This window comes from Alosa pseudoharengus, unplaced genomic scaffold (genome assembly GCF_046254945.1).
Source record: "Alosa pseudoharengus isolate Yale_2024_CS ecotype anadromous, Long Island Sound unplaced genomic scaffold, YU_APseudo_1.1 YU_APseudo_1.1_scf_19, whole genome shotgun sequence".
In the NCBI taxonomy this organism is placed as follows: domain Eukaryota; kingdom Metazoa; phylum Chordata; class Actinopteri; order Clupeiformes; family Clupeidae; genus Alosa; species Alosa pseudoharengus.
In genome coordinates, this window is record NW_027468657.1 from 5,974,149 (window position 1) to 5,987,993 (window position 13,845).

Here is a 13,845-nt window from a genome sequence, read left to right on the forward strand (position 1 = left end):
GTGGGGATATTGTCATGTCAGGCTTGGATACGTCATTCCAGAATATATTTTTCCCGGTGCCTTGGACTAGGACATTGCATGTGATGTAGATGGAATTTTGAGAGAGACGACCCGATGTAGACTGATTTGTTTTGTCTCAGTGAAATTGCTATTTTGTGTTTTGACTTGGAAAAACACACTTGTGTTTGTTTTGATGTGTGTAAATAAACACCAATACTTTGGTTTGGATCCCTGTATGTTTACAGAACTATGACAAAAGTATGACCTCAAACTGACATAGTCTACCTTGTGCACAGAGAAAGCAAAAGCCAGATGTGTTTTTTATTCATACCATCAGTGTGTAGTTGGCACATTGTGTGCTTACTATTGTGATGGCTTGTGTTTACTGTTTGATACGAAAACACCATTTTTACGAAAGTGTGAAGAGTTAAGCAAGGTGTGTTAGCTTTTGCAAGAGAACTACAATGTTTTGCTGATTGGGTGAAAGGTTTTCCTATTTGTGTGTAGACTTTTGCAAAAAAAGCCATAGTTACAAAAAATGTGTTTAAGCAATCAGAAAAAAACGAAAGCAAATTTGTCTTAACAAGACAGGCTGCCCATTAAATTAAGTCAAAATGATCTTACTGAGAAAGTGCTACATAAGTCTCATTACACTAAAAACAATACCAACACCTTGATGGATCAGATTGGTAATGTATTCACTTTCTATTGCTTTGTACAATGTTATAAACTCAATGGTAAAATAACAGATAGGTTAATATGAACTGATTTTGACAGTGTTATCAAATAAATAACCATGTTATGCTAATGCAAGTGGCAGGGTTTTAACAAAAGGACCAGCTTGATTTGAAGAGTCTTACATCAAAAAAAAAAAATATCATCAGGCAACAGACACAAAGTCAATAAGCCGTCGTATCAAGAAGAAAATGATCACAAAACTGGATTAGGTTTTTTTCCTTTGACACATTTTTATTTCGGATATACACAGGAGAGGGGTTAAATTCCTTGTGCTATGTTATAGGTAGGGGATTTTCCACAGCGGCCAATCAACAGCCAAGCCTATTTAACATCAAAAACAAGATCACTAACAAAGCAACATTTGTAGGCCGAAAAACATAATCAAAAGTGCAGCCTTGAACATTCCACTGGGGTTATCAAGCGGGCACCTTACTGTACTTCATCGCTGTTACATGGAATTAGGCCCACAACACCTTCAGAAGGCTTAACAGTAGTGTCTGGTATCCCAGACCCACTCCCTCCAAACTCATGATGGATTCTCTACCAACAAAACCAACAAATTCTGCAGACATTCGTTTCGTTGCTGTGGCATTATATGATCCGATCCGCAACATATCCAAACAAAATGTAAACCCTTGATGAGGGTACCGACAAATACCAACAAATACCATCAAATTCTTGAGTCATTTCTCTCTGTTGTTGTGGCTGTTTATGATCCAATCAACAACATAACCAGAAAAACTGCTAGCCCTTGATGCGGGAAGGGAACCCACAAAACCAACATCTACCAACACATTCTTCTGTCCGCTTTGTTGCCTTGGCCGTTCATGACCCGATCAACAACATAACTAGACAAACTGCAAGCCCTTCAAGTAGTCTGTGAGCGCCTCAGTCATAGCCTTGTCAGCAGCCTCAACTAACTGTTTTACAGCTCCTTTCAGTGACCGTCCTCAGAAACAAAAACCAACAGAAGTGTTGTGGCTGGCTTTGCTACAAAGACTCTAATAATAATAATAATAATAATAATAATAATAATAACTAGATGTACCGCATAGCGGTACAAAATATGACCGCCACTCAGTCCTGTACATCCGTTCCGCGAAAATAAATCACACTTCAATTTGTCTCCATATTTTACTCCATCCCCCACTCTTGAAACTTTTGTGTATGCTTGTTTGGCATGCCTGAGTGTGTGTGTGCGGCTGCACAGAGAGTAGCCTACTGGTGCTGAAAAGGTGAATAGATTGTAGAATAGCCAAAGAAGATGTAGCATTGTTATAAAACCTAAACATCTCTAAACAATCACAAGTAGGGCAGTTCATCACAGTTCATCCATTGCAACTGGATTGATGAAAGGTCACTTACACCTGTAGGCTACATTGTATTTGGGAAAAGCAAAAGGTATCAGCATAATGTTATTTATTTATTTATTTAAAACATCTCTGTCAGTTCCATGCCGTTTTCAACAGCTATCAAAAACAAAGGTCATTTTTGGATGGATGGACTTTTTGTGAATGTTTCTTCTTCTACATAAGATTTTAGTCATCTTTAGTTCATGTAATACTTTATTGTCAATGCACAAATTAAGTAACAGTAGTCTGAAACGTTATTGTTAATGCACAAATTAAGTAACAGTAGTCTGAAACGAAATGCTGTTTTACATCTAGTGGAAATAACTGACATGTCCAAATGGGCCTTGATGAAATGCGTCGCTAGACTTTATTGTTCGTGCAAATATAGGCTGATTCATGTTCCCTTGCATTGTGTAACTGAGGTCCATGGCTAGTCTGGCTTTCACCAGACCAACCTCAATCTTTTAAGAAATCCAAAAAAATAATAAATAGCGGGCAGATCAGGCTGGGTTCACCAAGCCTAGTCCATAGGCACCCGATATTGTTCACGCTCTGGCTATTCTAAATGCAAAAATGCATCAGGGAGTTATGACAAAACTGTAACTAACAAACTAGATCCTAATAGAAAGCTGTTAGCTTCCCTAAGCTACAGGTAGGCTTATAAGGTAGGCCTATTTACAACATAAATTGTCAATAGGCTATGCTGGCGACACAAATAAAATCTCCTTTGGAAACCAATGGCTTACGCCTTACAGTATCAAGCAGACTTAAACTGCCATATCGTGGTGAAAAGTTGTAATAAAATTCACGCAGCTCCATGAGTCAAGGAAAGCGCGAATGAAGTAGCCACTTCTAAATGGGACCCACTACACAGTAGCTTAAGGTGTGTTGCTAAAGCAGCCATAATGAAATGAAGGTGTCATTGTTTGGATACTTCACACACACGTGCTTTTTAATTTCACAGACTACAACTACCAAGCTGGAATCAAAGCACATCAATTCCCCTCTCACACCCTGCACGCACTACAAAATAAACAGGCGTCTCAGTCTCACACATGTAGCCTATAGGCAAAACTGTATCAGACCGGTGTAACGTTGGTAAATCTTCCATTGCACAGAATAGTTTTTGTAGCACATGCAACAAATGACAGTCGAAAGATACAATTACAGTGCTGCTATCAATTTACTTGGTATAACCGCATTCATAGTTTTCTACAAATGCAATCAATCAAATTGGCCTCCATCACTCAACCAACGCTAACGGTAACATTACCTAGGTCCTTATTGATATTATAAGATTAACGTACCTGCAGTAAAAACCAAGCATGTCCGATAAACATCCTCAGATTTATTTCGGCTTCAAGAAGAAATGGGAATTACATTTCATGTGAACATCATCCTATCCTTATTAGACGTTCTCTGCGGTAAACTATAGTCCTTGTAGGAAGCGTCCATTGTTATTCCAACCCACGTTTAACTTCCAACAAAATTACGTCTCACTGCAACGATGCGCCATCTAGTGGACAAACGACTACTTATCGCCAATACTGGAAATGCAGCCATGATGATGATGATGATGAATATATATTTTGGCTTTCTTTTAATCCTACTGAATTTGTAATTATGTATCGGCCGTTCTAATACCGATAGTATGTGGGTGCCTGTGTGTGTGTGCATGTGTATATGTGTTCACCGCCATCTACAGGCCAATGAGTGCAGTCACTAAATGTACACATAATCTATTTTTTTAAGACCCCCCCATGGATGAAATTCTACGAAACTTGGCATACCCCCAGAGAATGCCAGGTCAATCATACAAATAAAATTTGGTGCAGTTCTGAACATCTTAACTGAAGATAGGGGCGATTAAAGCAGAATAATATTGCATTTTCATTTTTTACCGGGGGGGGGGGGGGGGGGGGGGGGTGCAAATCACAAATGAGTGATTATGGGCCAGATTGATGTGGGCCCTTGAGACCAACATACCATAAAAATTCTTCATCCTCGGTGCCACGGTTCAGGTAGTTATTTAGGAAAAACTGCTTTTTTTGCGGTTCGGGGGGCCCAGCACGGGGGGGGGGGGAGTGGACCCCGGGGACGAAACTAAATTTTTCCGTAAAAGTCTAGTGGGGCTACATACCCACCAAATTTCATGTGTCCCGGTGGTTCGGTGTCCCGGGTATCGTTGACCAAAAATTCAGGAAGTAGATGACGAAAAAAAAAAAAAAATCGGTCATAATAATAATAATACTCAATACAAAGACTCTAGCACCTATCTCCACTGGTCTTGTGTGTGTTTGCCAGCCATGTTCCATTGTGTCTGCTATAGTGTTGTCACGGTACCAAAATTAATGTTTCGATACCGATACCAAGTCAAGAATTTCGATATTTCTTCGATACTTTTTAGAAAATGTATTTGATTTGAAGGCCCCACCACCTTGACATCATCATCAGTAATATTGAATATACTGTAGATTATTCACACCAGTGGCCATCCCAGATTCTGCTTGACTCTCTCCACACAAACACACATGGAAAATGATGGCTTATGTCATATTTCATATATTCTGCATAATTACTAGTAAATATATTTAGCAATTTGAAAACTATTCTAAAACTATAACTATTTTTAAACTATTACACTTTAATGTGGTGTGTAGGTCTAATTGAGTGCACATTGGTGATGTGTAGGTGTAAATGAGTGCCTGTCACTTATACGTGAGAGTAATTGACCTTGTCTCACGGTTTTAGTCTAGTGAATAAAAGTTGCACATAGCGCATAAGGAAATGTGGATACAATTAATTATGTTTTGTATGTCATTATATAAAATAAATGTTCAAAAAATGTACAAGTCGAAGAAAATCTTTCTGGGATCATAGAAGAGATAAGTGTCTTGCAATGTTCATTAATGGGAAGCGCTCATGTCAAAGCAGTCCCAACTAAGACTGAGATTTTGAACGAGGTTGTGAGAGTGATGAATTTCATCAAGACCCGCCCCTTAAAAGCGCGTCTATTCTCCGCACTTTGCGAGGAGATGGGAGCTGACCAAAAGGCTGTACTGTTTCACAGCGAGGCAAGGTGGCTTTCCCAAGGTAAAGTGCTGTCGCGGCGTGTTTGAGCTCCGAGTCGCCTCTTCTTGGAGAAGGAGCGCATGTTTGAATCTGCAATGAACATTTCTTGACAAAGCTGGCCTATCTTAGCAATATATTTGGAAAGCTCAATGAGTTAAATCTCCAGTTACAAGGCAAAGACAAGCACCTACCTCACCTAGCAGATAAAATTACTGCATTCACCAAAAAACTTGAGGTATGGGACAGGCGCCTCGATCGCGACAGTATTATGCCTTTGAGAATCTGAGTGAAATCGCAGAAACATCTGATTCGGGAGCCACTCTTGTGATCCCATGTATTAAACAGTAGGCCTACATCATATCCCTGCAAAGTTTATTTCAAAAATATTTCCCAACCAGCAGTGCTCAGTATGAATGGATTATGGATCCATTTAATGCAGCATGTTGGTATTTCATTGAATATATTGTACAATGCTGTAAAATATTGGCCTATGCTTCCTAATATGTTGCTGGAAAACAGAAATATGTGTGTTTAATTTACAATGGCACATTATGTTTGTATTTATTTATTATTATATCTGCAGCACCAGCTGATTTAACTCTGCTGAAGAGGATATATTTAGAACTTGTCATGATTTCAATAAATTTGACAATTTTAAGCTTGACCTACCACTTTCTTAGAGCGATGAGGGACAGGTGGGGCTCGAAAATGCCCCCTTGATCAAAGTGGGGAATGAAAGAAAAAGTTTGAGAACCACTGCCATAGCATCACTTGAACTAGCAGCCATGTCTCACTGTTTATAAACTCCCTCGTTCTCAATGGGAGGGCACTGAGTCAAATTGAACGATTTTTCAGTTGGTTCCCTCAGTACTGCACAAACTCGCATTTAACTTCGTGACGTCTTGTAACTCATATGATAGATACACAGAAATTCTTCTCACACTTCCTTCGCCTTCAAAGTCATCAAAGTTAAACATTTATTTATGTATTATTATTAATATCATCCTCACCAAGTCGTGTTAATGTTGAAGCTACTATACATGATCGTCATGGTAAAACAAAAAAAAAAAGTTATAGCCTTGAAGCTAATCTTCTTTCCACTTTTCTGACCTACGGTCAATCCATCGAAAACCTCTGAAATGATTATCGTTAGACTACCTAACGGTAAAACTACCGTTTTTCATTAGGTTTACTTGCCTCTATGCTTTACCTTAACATACAATGCTATTGTAAGGCTACATAGCTTTGTTCACGAGTTTCTGTGCTGGCTGGACTACGCTTCTTATCCAAACAATACTGTTATCTCCCTTCGGTGCGTTAGCTTCCCTTCAACCGGACATGCTAAACATTCTTCTTACGGGAACCTAACGTTACGTAGGAGGTAGTCGAGTCTTGTTTTGCCTTTTAATTGTTTATGTAGATAACACAGAAGCTACAATATCAGCACAGGATATATGCTATATGAAGTTATGGTATTTCAAAAAATCCTAAAATTAATGGGCTTCTATGGGGGTTAGCAGAAAAGTGGTCCCTCCAGCCTACATTGATTCTTCTACTTCCGGGAATTCGCCTGCCCCTTGTTTATAGCATGACAGCTGTGTGAGGAGAAAAGACGCACAGCCACAGGTTAAGAGAGGAGGCGCTAGAAGCATGCCTTGTGCACACGCATGCTACTTCAAAAGAACACGGTCATTCTCAAAAGTATCGATAACAATAAAATTAGGCATCGTGACATTTTTAATTTCAGGGTATTGCAATACTTTTGTAGTATCGGTGCACCGTGCAACACTAGTCTGCTAACAGTTCTGCATACTTTAAATTCTTCCTTTTAAATGCTTCCTCCATCACAAAGGACAATGGATTCACTCTTTGAATACACACCATGTCTGGGCTCACTGCAGACACAATACACTGTGGAACTTGGAGTTACCTTCCAACATTCAGGAGTTTCCGATCCTGTACTTTGCCCCATCTTCCTGTACATCTTCCACTTTTCTGTCCCACTCACACAAACAAAATTATACTGTCCCTGTAATTCGCCTGCAAAGCGTTACTGTAACTTCAACTCTTTTATTCTCAAGCAATCCTGCCAGTAATTTTAAAACCTGATTATGTCTCCAGGTGTAGTGATCCTGGGTGTGCCTAGTTTTACAACCAGAAAGAATATGATTTAACCCATTTCCTCCTAAAACGCCTGCTAAAAACGCCTAGAGAATCCTATGGCATTTTAGGGTGACCAAACGTCCTCTTTTGCCCGGACATGTCCTCTTTTTGAAACCTAAAAATGTGTCCGGGCGGAATTTCAAAGTCGTCCGGGATTTTGTTATTCTAGCCTCAAACGTGTTTACAGCAAATTTGCATTGCTCTCTCTTCCATTCATAGATATATATCTATGTCTTTCATTCACATACTAGTCACGCCCTCCCCCTACAGTTCGCTTTGCATTGAGTGGAAAGTGTTGAGCCTGACCTTAGCTACCATCATTGGTCGATAGCCTAGTAATCTCTGTAAACATTTAATTGGTCAGTCAGTCACCTCAATAGCGCACACTTACTTGTTTAGTGTAAGTTCACTGACGAATTAAAACGTAAATTTCCATGTTTTGTCTCGGTCGATATCAACATATAGCTGAGTGCCTGACCTGCAAAGCAGGCACTTAGCCTACGTGTCGGTCGCAAATAAAGGTGCCAACTACATCACTGACTACATCTTCCCTGTTTTAGACCACAGTTTTTAATTGAATGCACTTTTGCACATATTCCTGTCTGTGTGTTAGCTGACTAACTGTCTGCAGGTGAAAGTAATAATTGTTAATTAAGTTATTTGGGCCAAACCCATAGGTGCTCTTTTAAAAAGGGCCAGTGTGTTGGTGTGGGAGAGTCAGACTGATTGATGTGCAAGTTATCGTGTGTTAAACATTTGGATAAATTAAAGAAAGATGTTTTCTACCAAAGAATATCCTGTTGTTATCTTTTTAAAAAACAAGATGGTGGACACATTTTTCACAATATCCACATCAGTCCCCATCAACACAACTGCTTTCACAGGTCAGGATTATTAAGCTCTAAAACAGATTGTCAAAATTATAGAGCTACTGTAAAAGATTCAGTTTGTATTTTCAGAAACACCTTGGATCAAATTTAGAGATATGATACAATAAAGATGGGTCACCATCCAAATGTATCTTGCGCGTATAGAGCTCAACAGCCCCGCTTTTATTGTAGCCTAATTATTGTTTTTGCAAATTTAAAACTTTCAACTGTTCAAAACAGTCTTTTGAGGCAGTGTTTTTCTGTTAGCGTCGGGCCGGCCAATAAAGCTCATTATCATACATAGTCACCATGTCTGTTGACACTTGCCCCCCCACTGAAGTGTCCTCTTTTTCACAAACCCAAATCTGGTCACCCTATTCTAGACTAAATAACCTTATTTCCTGAGGGTTTTCTGAACGTCTACCAAAACCTTAATATCTAAGCCTCTGTAGCACCTAGAAACATGAAATAAAAAGCATTGTAAAGGTAAGAATCACAGGTTTTATTCCACCATGCTCCATTAGCACTACCATACCAACACATTTTTCGAAACATTCTCAAAATCATTATAATCATTATAATTCATCAAAATCATTATAAATATATTATATAATCATTTATATAATAATATAATAATACAATAAATACAATTTTAAACATGTCAATATTGAACAAGGCATCTTGCTATGAGGGAGAGGTGGGAAGGGTGGAGAAAGTCCTGAGATGGAACAGGGAACAGTCTCAGACAGACACACACACTGACTAACTAAATAACTAACTGCTTAACTAACTAACACACATACACACACATACAGACAAGACAGACAGACAGACACACTGAGTGACTAACTAACTAACACACATACACATACACAGACAGACAGACAGATACACACACACACACACACACACACACACACACACACACACACAGAGTAATTTATGCCGACCAACGTGGTGCATGAAGCACTCGCGGTGAAGAGCAATGTTGCACTGCTTGCACCCCATCAGAGTTGACCCTGGACTCATGTTGGTGCCGCTGTGCTTCAAAGAACACTCCCTGCAGGTCTTCTTCTTGTTATTGATCTGCACCAGATCATGTTGAGCTGAAGCTCCTGTTGGGCTGGTGGGGAGCACACAGGGAGCACTTCTCACTGTCACTGGGATGATCAGCTCCTGGATTAGATCCTCTAGCCAGTCCTTGTAGCCGCCCGTCCTGTACGTCCACTCGGGTCCTCCAGAAGACCTGGCAGCGACAAAGGTGTTGTAGCCCGCCACAGTGACAAAGTAGAAGAAGAGCCTCATCCACCACTTAGTAGACCGATGATGGACCTGGTAGTAGCCCACCATCTGGTCCAGAAGATCAACCCCCTTCATGTGCTGCTGATAGTCAGCTAGGCAAGCTGGCACCCGAACCTCTGTCTGCCGCTGACCATTGGCTTTCCTCATCACTGACCCATTAGCAGTTGGGTCATGATAATTGGACAGGACCATCACTATCTTGGTGTGTCAGACGCAGAAGGTCAGGTCATCCCGTTGCGCCACATTGAATTGGTGTTTGCTCAGGTCAGCCTTCTTGGTAAGCTCCTTATTTTTGGGGAGGTCCTTCCTCAAGGCACGCACCGTGCCACACGCTTGCACCCCCCTGACCTTCAGATCCATCAACAATTGCACACTAGTGTAAAAGTTATCCATATACAAGCACAAGTTTGACCCAAAATAAGGTAAGCCAGGCGTGTCTCAGTCTTACCCGCAATGGCCCCCATGTACACCTGGAAATTGCTGACGTAGCCGGTGTTGCTCTCCGCCATTACCCACACCTTGATTCCCCACTTCACCAGCTTCATAGGGAGGTATGGTACTGCCGGAAGGCCAGACATCCCTTGTATTTGACCATCAACTCATCCACGGTCACAAAGCCATTGACCTCGTACAGCGCCTTAAATCTAACCAGGAGATCCATGAACCGCCGGATCTTCCAAAGCTTGTCAGATTTGTCCAAGGCAGAGTCCAAGTTATGTTGTAGGTGGAGATATCTAAAAATACATATGATAAGGAATTTAACATGTATTTCCATCATTTTATTTATTTACATGTATTATGTTATTTATAGTGTTTATATGTATTGTTATTTATTGTATTACTATTTATTATGTTATTTATTCATTATGTCATAAATGTATTACTATTTATTATGCTATGCATTAATTATGCCAGTATTGTATTTATAATTAACATCATTGTATTTATTATTATCATTATCAACCATCATCACCATTAGTAATTGCTGTAGCACCACTATCATTACTGTCCATTCCGTTTTCTAAGAGAAGAGAACGAAACTCGGAAGGAAGCACAAGAAAACAAATAAACATAATAATTACCTCCAGATCATGTCAAAACGGTCCCTTGACATTGCCTTGGGAACGTTGGTTTGATATAACCATTTAGTCTGCCTCCAGTAGTCTCGGTGTGTTGGCAGCTTTAGGATGCCAAAAGCGAGACACAGCCCGAGAAATGTTTTCATCTCCGTTTTTGAGACTGGTGTCCACTTTGAGTTCGTGGGGGTCTGTCCTCGCGCCTGTTCCGCATAGCGATTAGTTTCGGTCACCAACGTATCCCACAATTCATCCGTAAATATCTTTGAGAAGACATCCAGGGGGCTAGCATCTACGGGGATCGGTTGCTTCACCCCGGGTGTGCGAGTGAATTGTTTCTTAGTCCGAAGCTCGTAATTCTCGGTTCTCCAGTCAACCTGGACCTCACAATCTACCTCAATGCCCTCGCTGTCAAAATCTATTGCTACTAACTACTCTAATTGTACTACACTAGCTACTCGCTAATTGTCACTAGCCAGCCTGTCACTAAAAACATAAACAAAACCGCATGTGTATGTCTGATTGATTGACATGATTTTCAGCAAACCACAGCACATTTTGGTGGTACGTGGTCTTAAACAAATCAACAAGACCCACCTCATGTGTATTTGAACCAATGACAGTGAGTTAAATGCCGCACTTGTCATGAAAGCGAAGACGCAAAAAGAATGCTGCACTACGCAGCAACCAGCGGGAGATTCAATGTTGCGCTATGCAGCAACCAGCGGGAGATACAATGTTGCGTCGTGCAGCATCCGCCGCAAATGGGTTAAAGAGCCATGACCCATACATACACAGTGTGGCTCATGACTCATGATAAGTGTTGTAACAGAAAAACTGCCTAAAGGACATGTTAAAAATGTTGATTTTTGTTAGATGAGTTATTTAGAAAGGAGTAAGACAAAACACTGCATTTCAATATAAAAACATGTTAACTGTGCTCATGATCCTTCAAACAGGAACTGTTTAGACTAGTTTTTAAGTTGCATCAATGACATTTTCTCACCTCAGACTACCCTTTACAAAATTACATAAACTTTTGATCAGCTTCCCTCCCAAGTGTCCAGGGTTATTTCCTCTCAGGTCCAGCTCTGTCAGGTGTAAGTGCTCTGATTTCACAGCTGAAGTCAGAACTGCATATCCTTCAGCTGTTATACTACAGTCTGGCAGACTGAGGAAAGGAGAGATGTCAAGATGCATTCATGAATGGTTCATAAATCATTGACAATTACTGAATGACTGAGTGGATGAAGACCACCTTAAAGGAAAAACATAGATTAAGGAAGGTGGAAACTCAATTTACATTATTTTGATATTTCCATTATTTTATGTCATAACAATTTTAAGCTTGTTTAGTATATTTCATTGCACACTCATAACATTTCACTTACATCAGTCTCTCCAGTTTACAATCTGGACTCTTTAGTAGAGCAGAGATGTGCTCTGCTCCTGCATTTTCTAGTTTATTCCCACTCAGATTCAGCTCTATCAGGTGTGAGGGGTTTGATGTGAGAGCTGAAGTCAGAGCAGCACAGCCCACATCTGTGATGCTGGTGTTACCAAGCCTGTAGAGGAAGAGAGTGGAAGGGTGAAAATATTACGACTGTAACAGTGCTTTAGTAAATGTGAATGTGTGCGATACTCAGTTCATGATAGTATGTTATACACTGCAAAAACTGTTTATCTAACCAGGTGTTATTAATCTTATATTAAAGTGTAAGTTCAGTGTAAATTGACTCATAGTCTGTTGTTGAAGCTCATCACATGCAGCCTATAGGAAAAATAATTAGACACTTTGGGACAACATAGGCCAAGTTATGGACAGGCAGCTTAAAGCAGGCCCATGGGGGCCGTGGGGAGGAGGTACTTTCAGTTTCAGTTTTGATGCCCCCTATCCATAACTTGGCCTACGTTGTCCCAAATTGTCTCAATCTTTGGGCTGCATGTGGTGAGCTTATACAACAGGGATATGGGTCAATTTACTGAACTTACACTAAACCGGCACCTGAGGGTTGGGGTGCTACAGTTATATTAAGCGTACATTTTTTATCCATTGAAGGATAATTTAGCACTTTGAGTCCCTTTTCTGGTTTGTTTTGGTTAACTAAAGTGGTGGACACCGACATTTTGACGATGGGTCCTGTCTCGACTTTCTGACTCGTTTTGATTGTTTCAGAGTGGCTGGCTATGGGCATGCACACACACATGTCCTTAAAACAACCCTTAACGTTTGTTTTTAAAACTGTGCAACTCACCAAGTGGTTATAGCCTGGGATTTCCCATGCTGCCTTACGCGCAAAATTTTATTTATGCTGCAAGGTAGCCTGGATTTTGTGGACTTCGTTTTCCCCTCAACTAAGAAACCAATCACAGAACGGAGGGAGGGCAGCAAGACGATGATGACACACCGAAGCCGTTATGAGCTACGTACAGACGCATTTGATAGACATTCGTAGTGCCCAATAAACGGCTCTGGCCATTCGTAAACCACGTTTCAAATACGAGAAAATTAATGTCTAGTTCCCAGACCCCATCTCAATGAGATGAGGTCTGACGTTAGCCAGGCTAGAGTGGTTAGTGATGTTCTTTGATGTTCCAAATCAAGTAGTGTAGCGAAATACAGTTTCTGTCGTGTTTTATTTGGCATTTTGTAAAATCCCATTGATTTCTGTTAAAGACTCATTGCTCGTTGATATTACCGCGCAACCAGAAACAGAAAGGCGGTCTGTTTATATTTGGTTGTAGTCTTTCCCCCGCGAGACCTTCTTTTACTGTCTATGCCTCAGACTCAAATTTTAAGCGGAAATTTATACACGGTTGTAAGGTATCTGAAAAAATAGTTCCACAATAGCAAATAACACGGATTGAAGTCATATATTGCCCCGATATATTTGTTTTTAATAATCAACGAACACCACTAACTTTTGTATAATCGGTGGAGTAGATCTGTCATTGTGTCATACAAGCTTATTTTGCATAATGTGCCTGTGTGTTTGTGTGTGTGTGTGTGTGTGTGTGTGTGTGAGAGAGAGAGAGAGAGAGAGAATCGTTGTGGAGGTTGCCCTGACAACGCTAAACTTTTCACTCCAAGTTTCAACCAAAGATAGGCATGAGGTGAGTACTAATGAATACACGCAGAAAACATGATGAATGTATATAATCAAAGAATGACTTGCACGTATCAAATGATCACATTTGATACGTGCACTTGAACTCTGTCCTATCGTAAGCTGATGTCTCCCAAATCAAATCATACTCAGTGTCCACTTAGAA

The 13,845-nt window shown here is 40.3% G+C and overlaps 2 protein-coding genes across 2 annotated transcripts in view; both read right to left on the reverse strand.

Moving 5' to 3' along the window:
* The window catches only part of LOC143132186 (uncharacterized), a 78,175-nt gene extending 66,394 nt beyond the window's left edge, over positions 1–11,781 (reverse strand). Inside the window, exon 1 of the mRNA XM_076291546.1 lies at positions 11,579–11,781. Coding sequence (XP_076147661.1) covers positions 11,579–11,772 — 194 coding nt within the window. The 5' untranslated portion in view covers positions 11,773–11,781. The remainder of the gene's footprint in view (positions 1–11,578) is intronic.
* A 174-nt stretch (positions 11,782–11,955) lies between these two features.
* Positions 11,956–13,845, reverse strand: part of LOC143132185 (uncharacterized) — a 223,345-nt gene continuing 221,455 nt past the window's right edge. Inside the window, exon 58 of the mRNA XM_076291544.1 lies at positions 11,956–12,137. Coding sequence (XP_076147659.1) covers positions 11,960–12,137 — 178 coding nt within the window. The 3' untranslated portion in view covers positions 11,956–11,959. The remainder of the gene's footprint in view (positions 12,138–13,845) is intronic.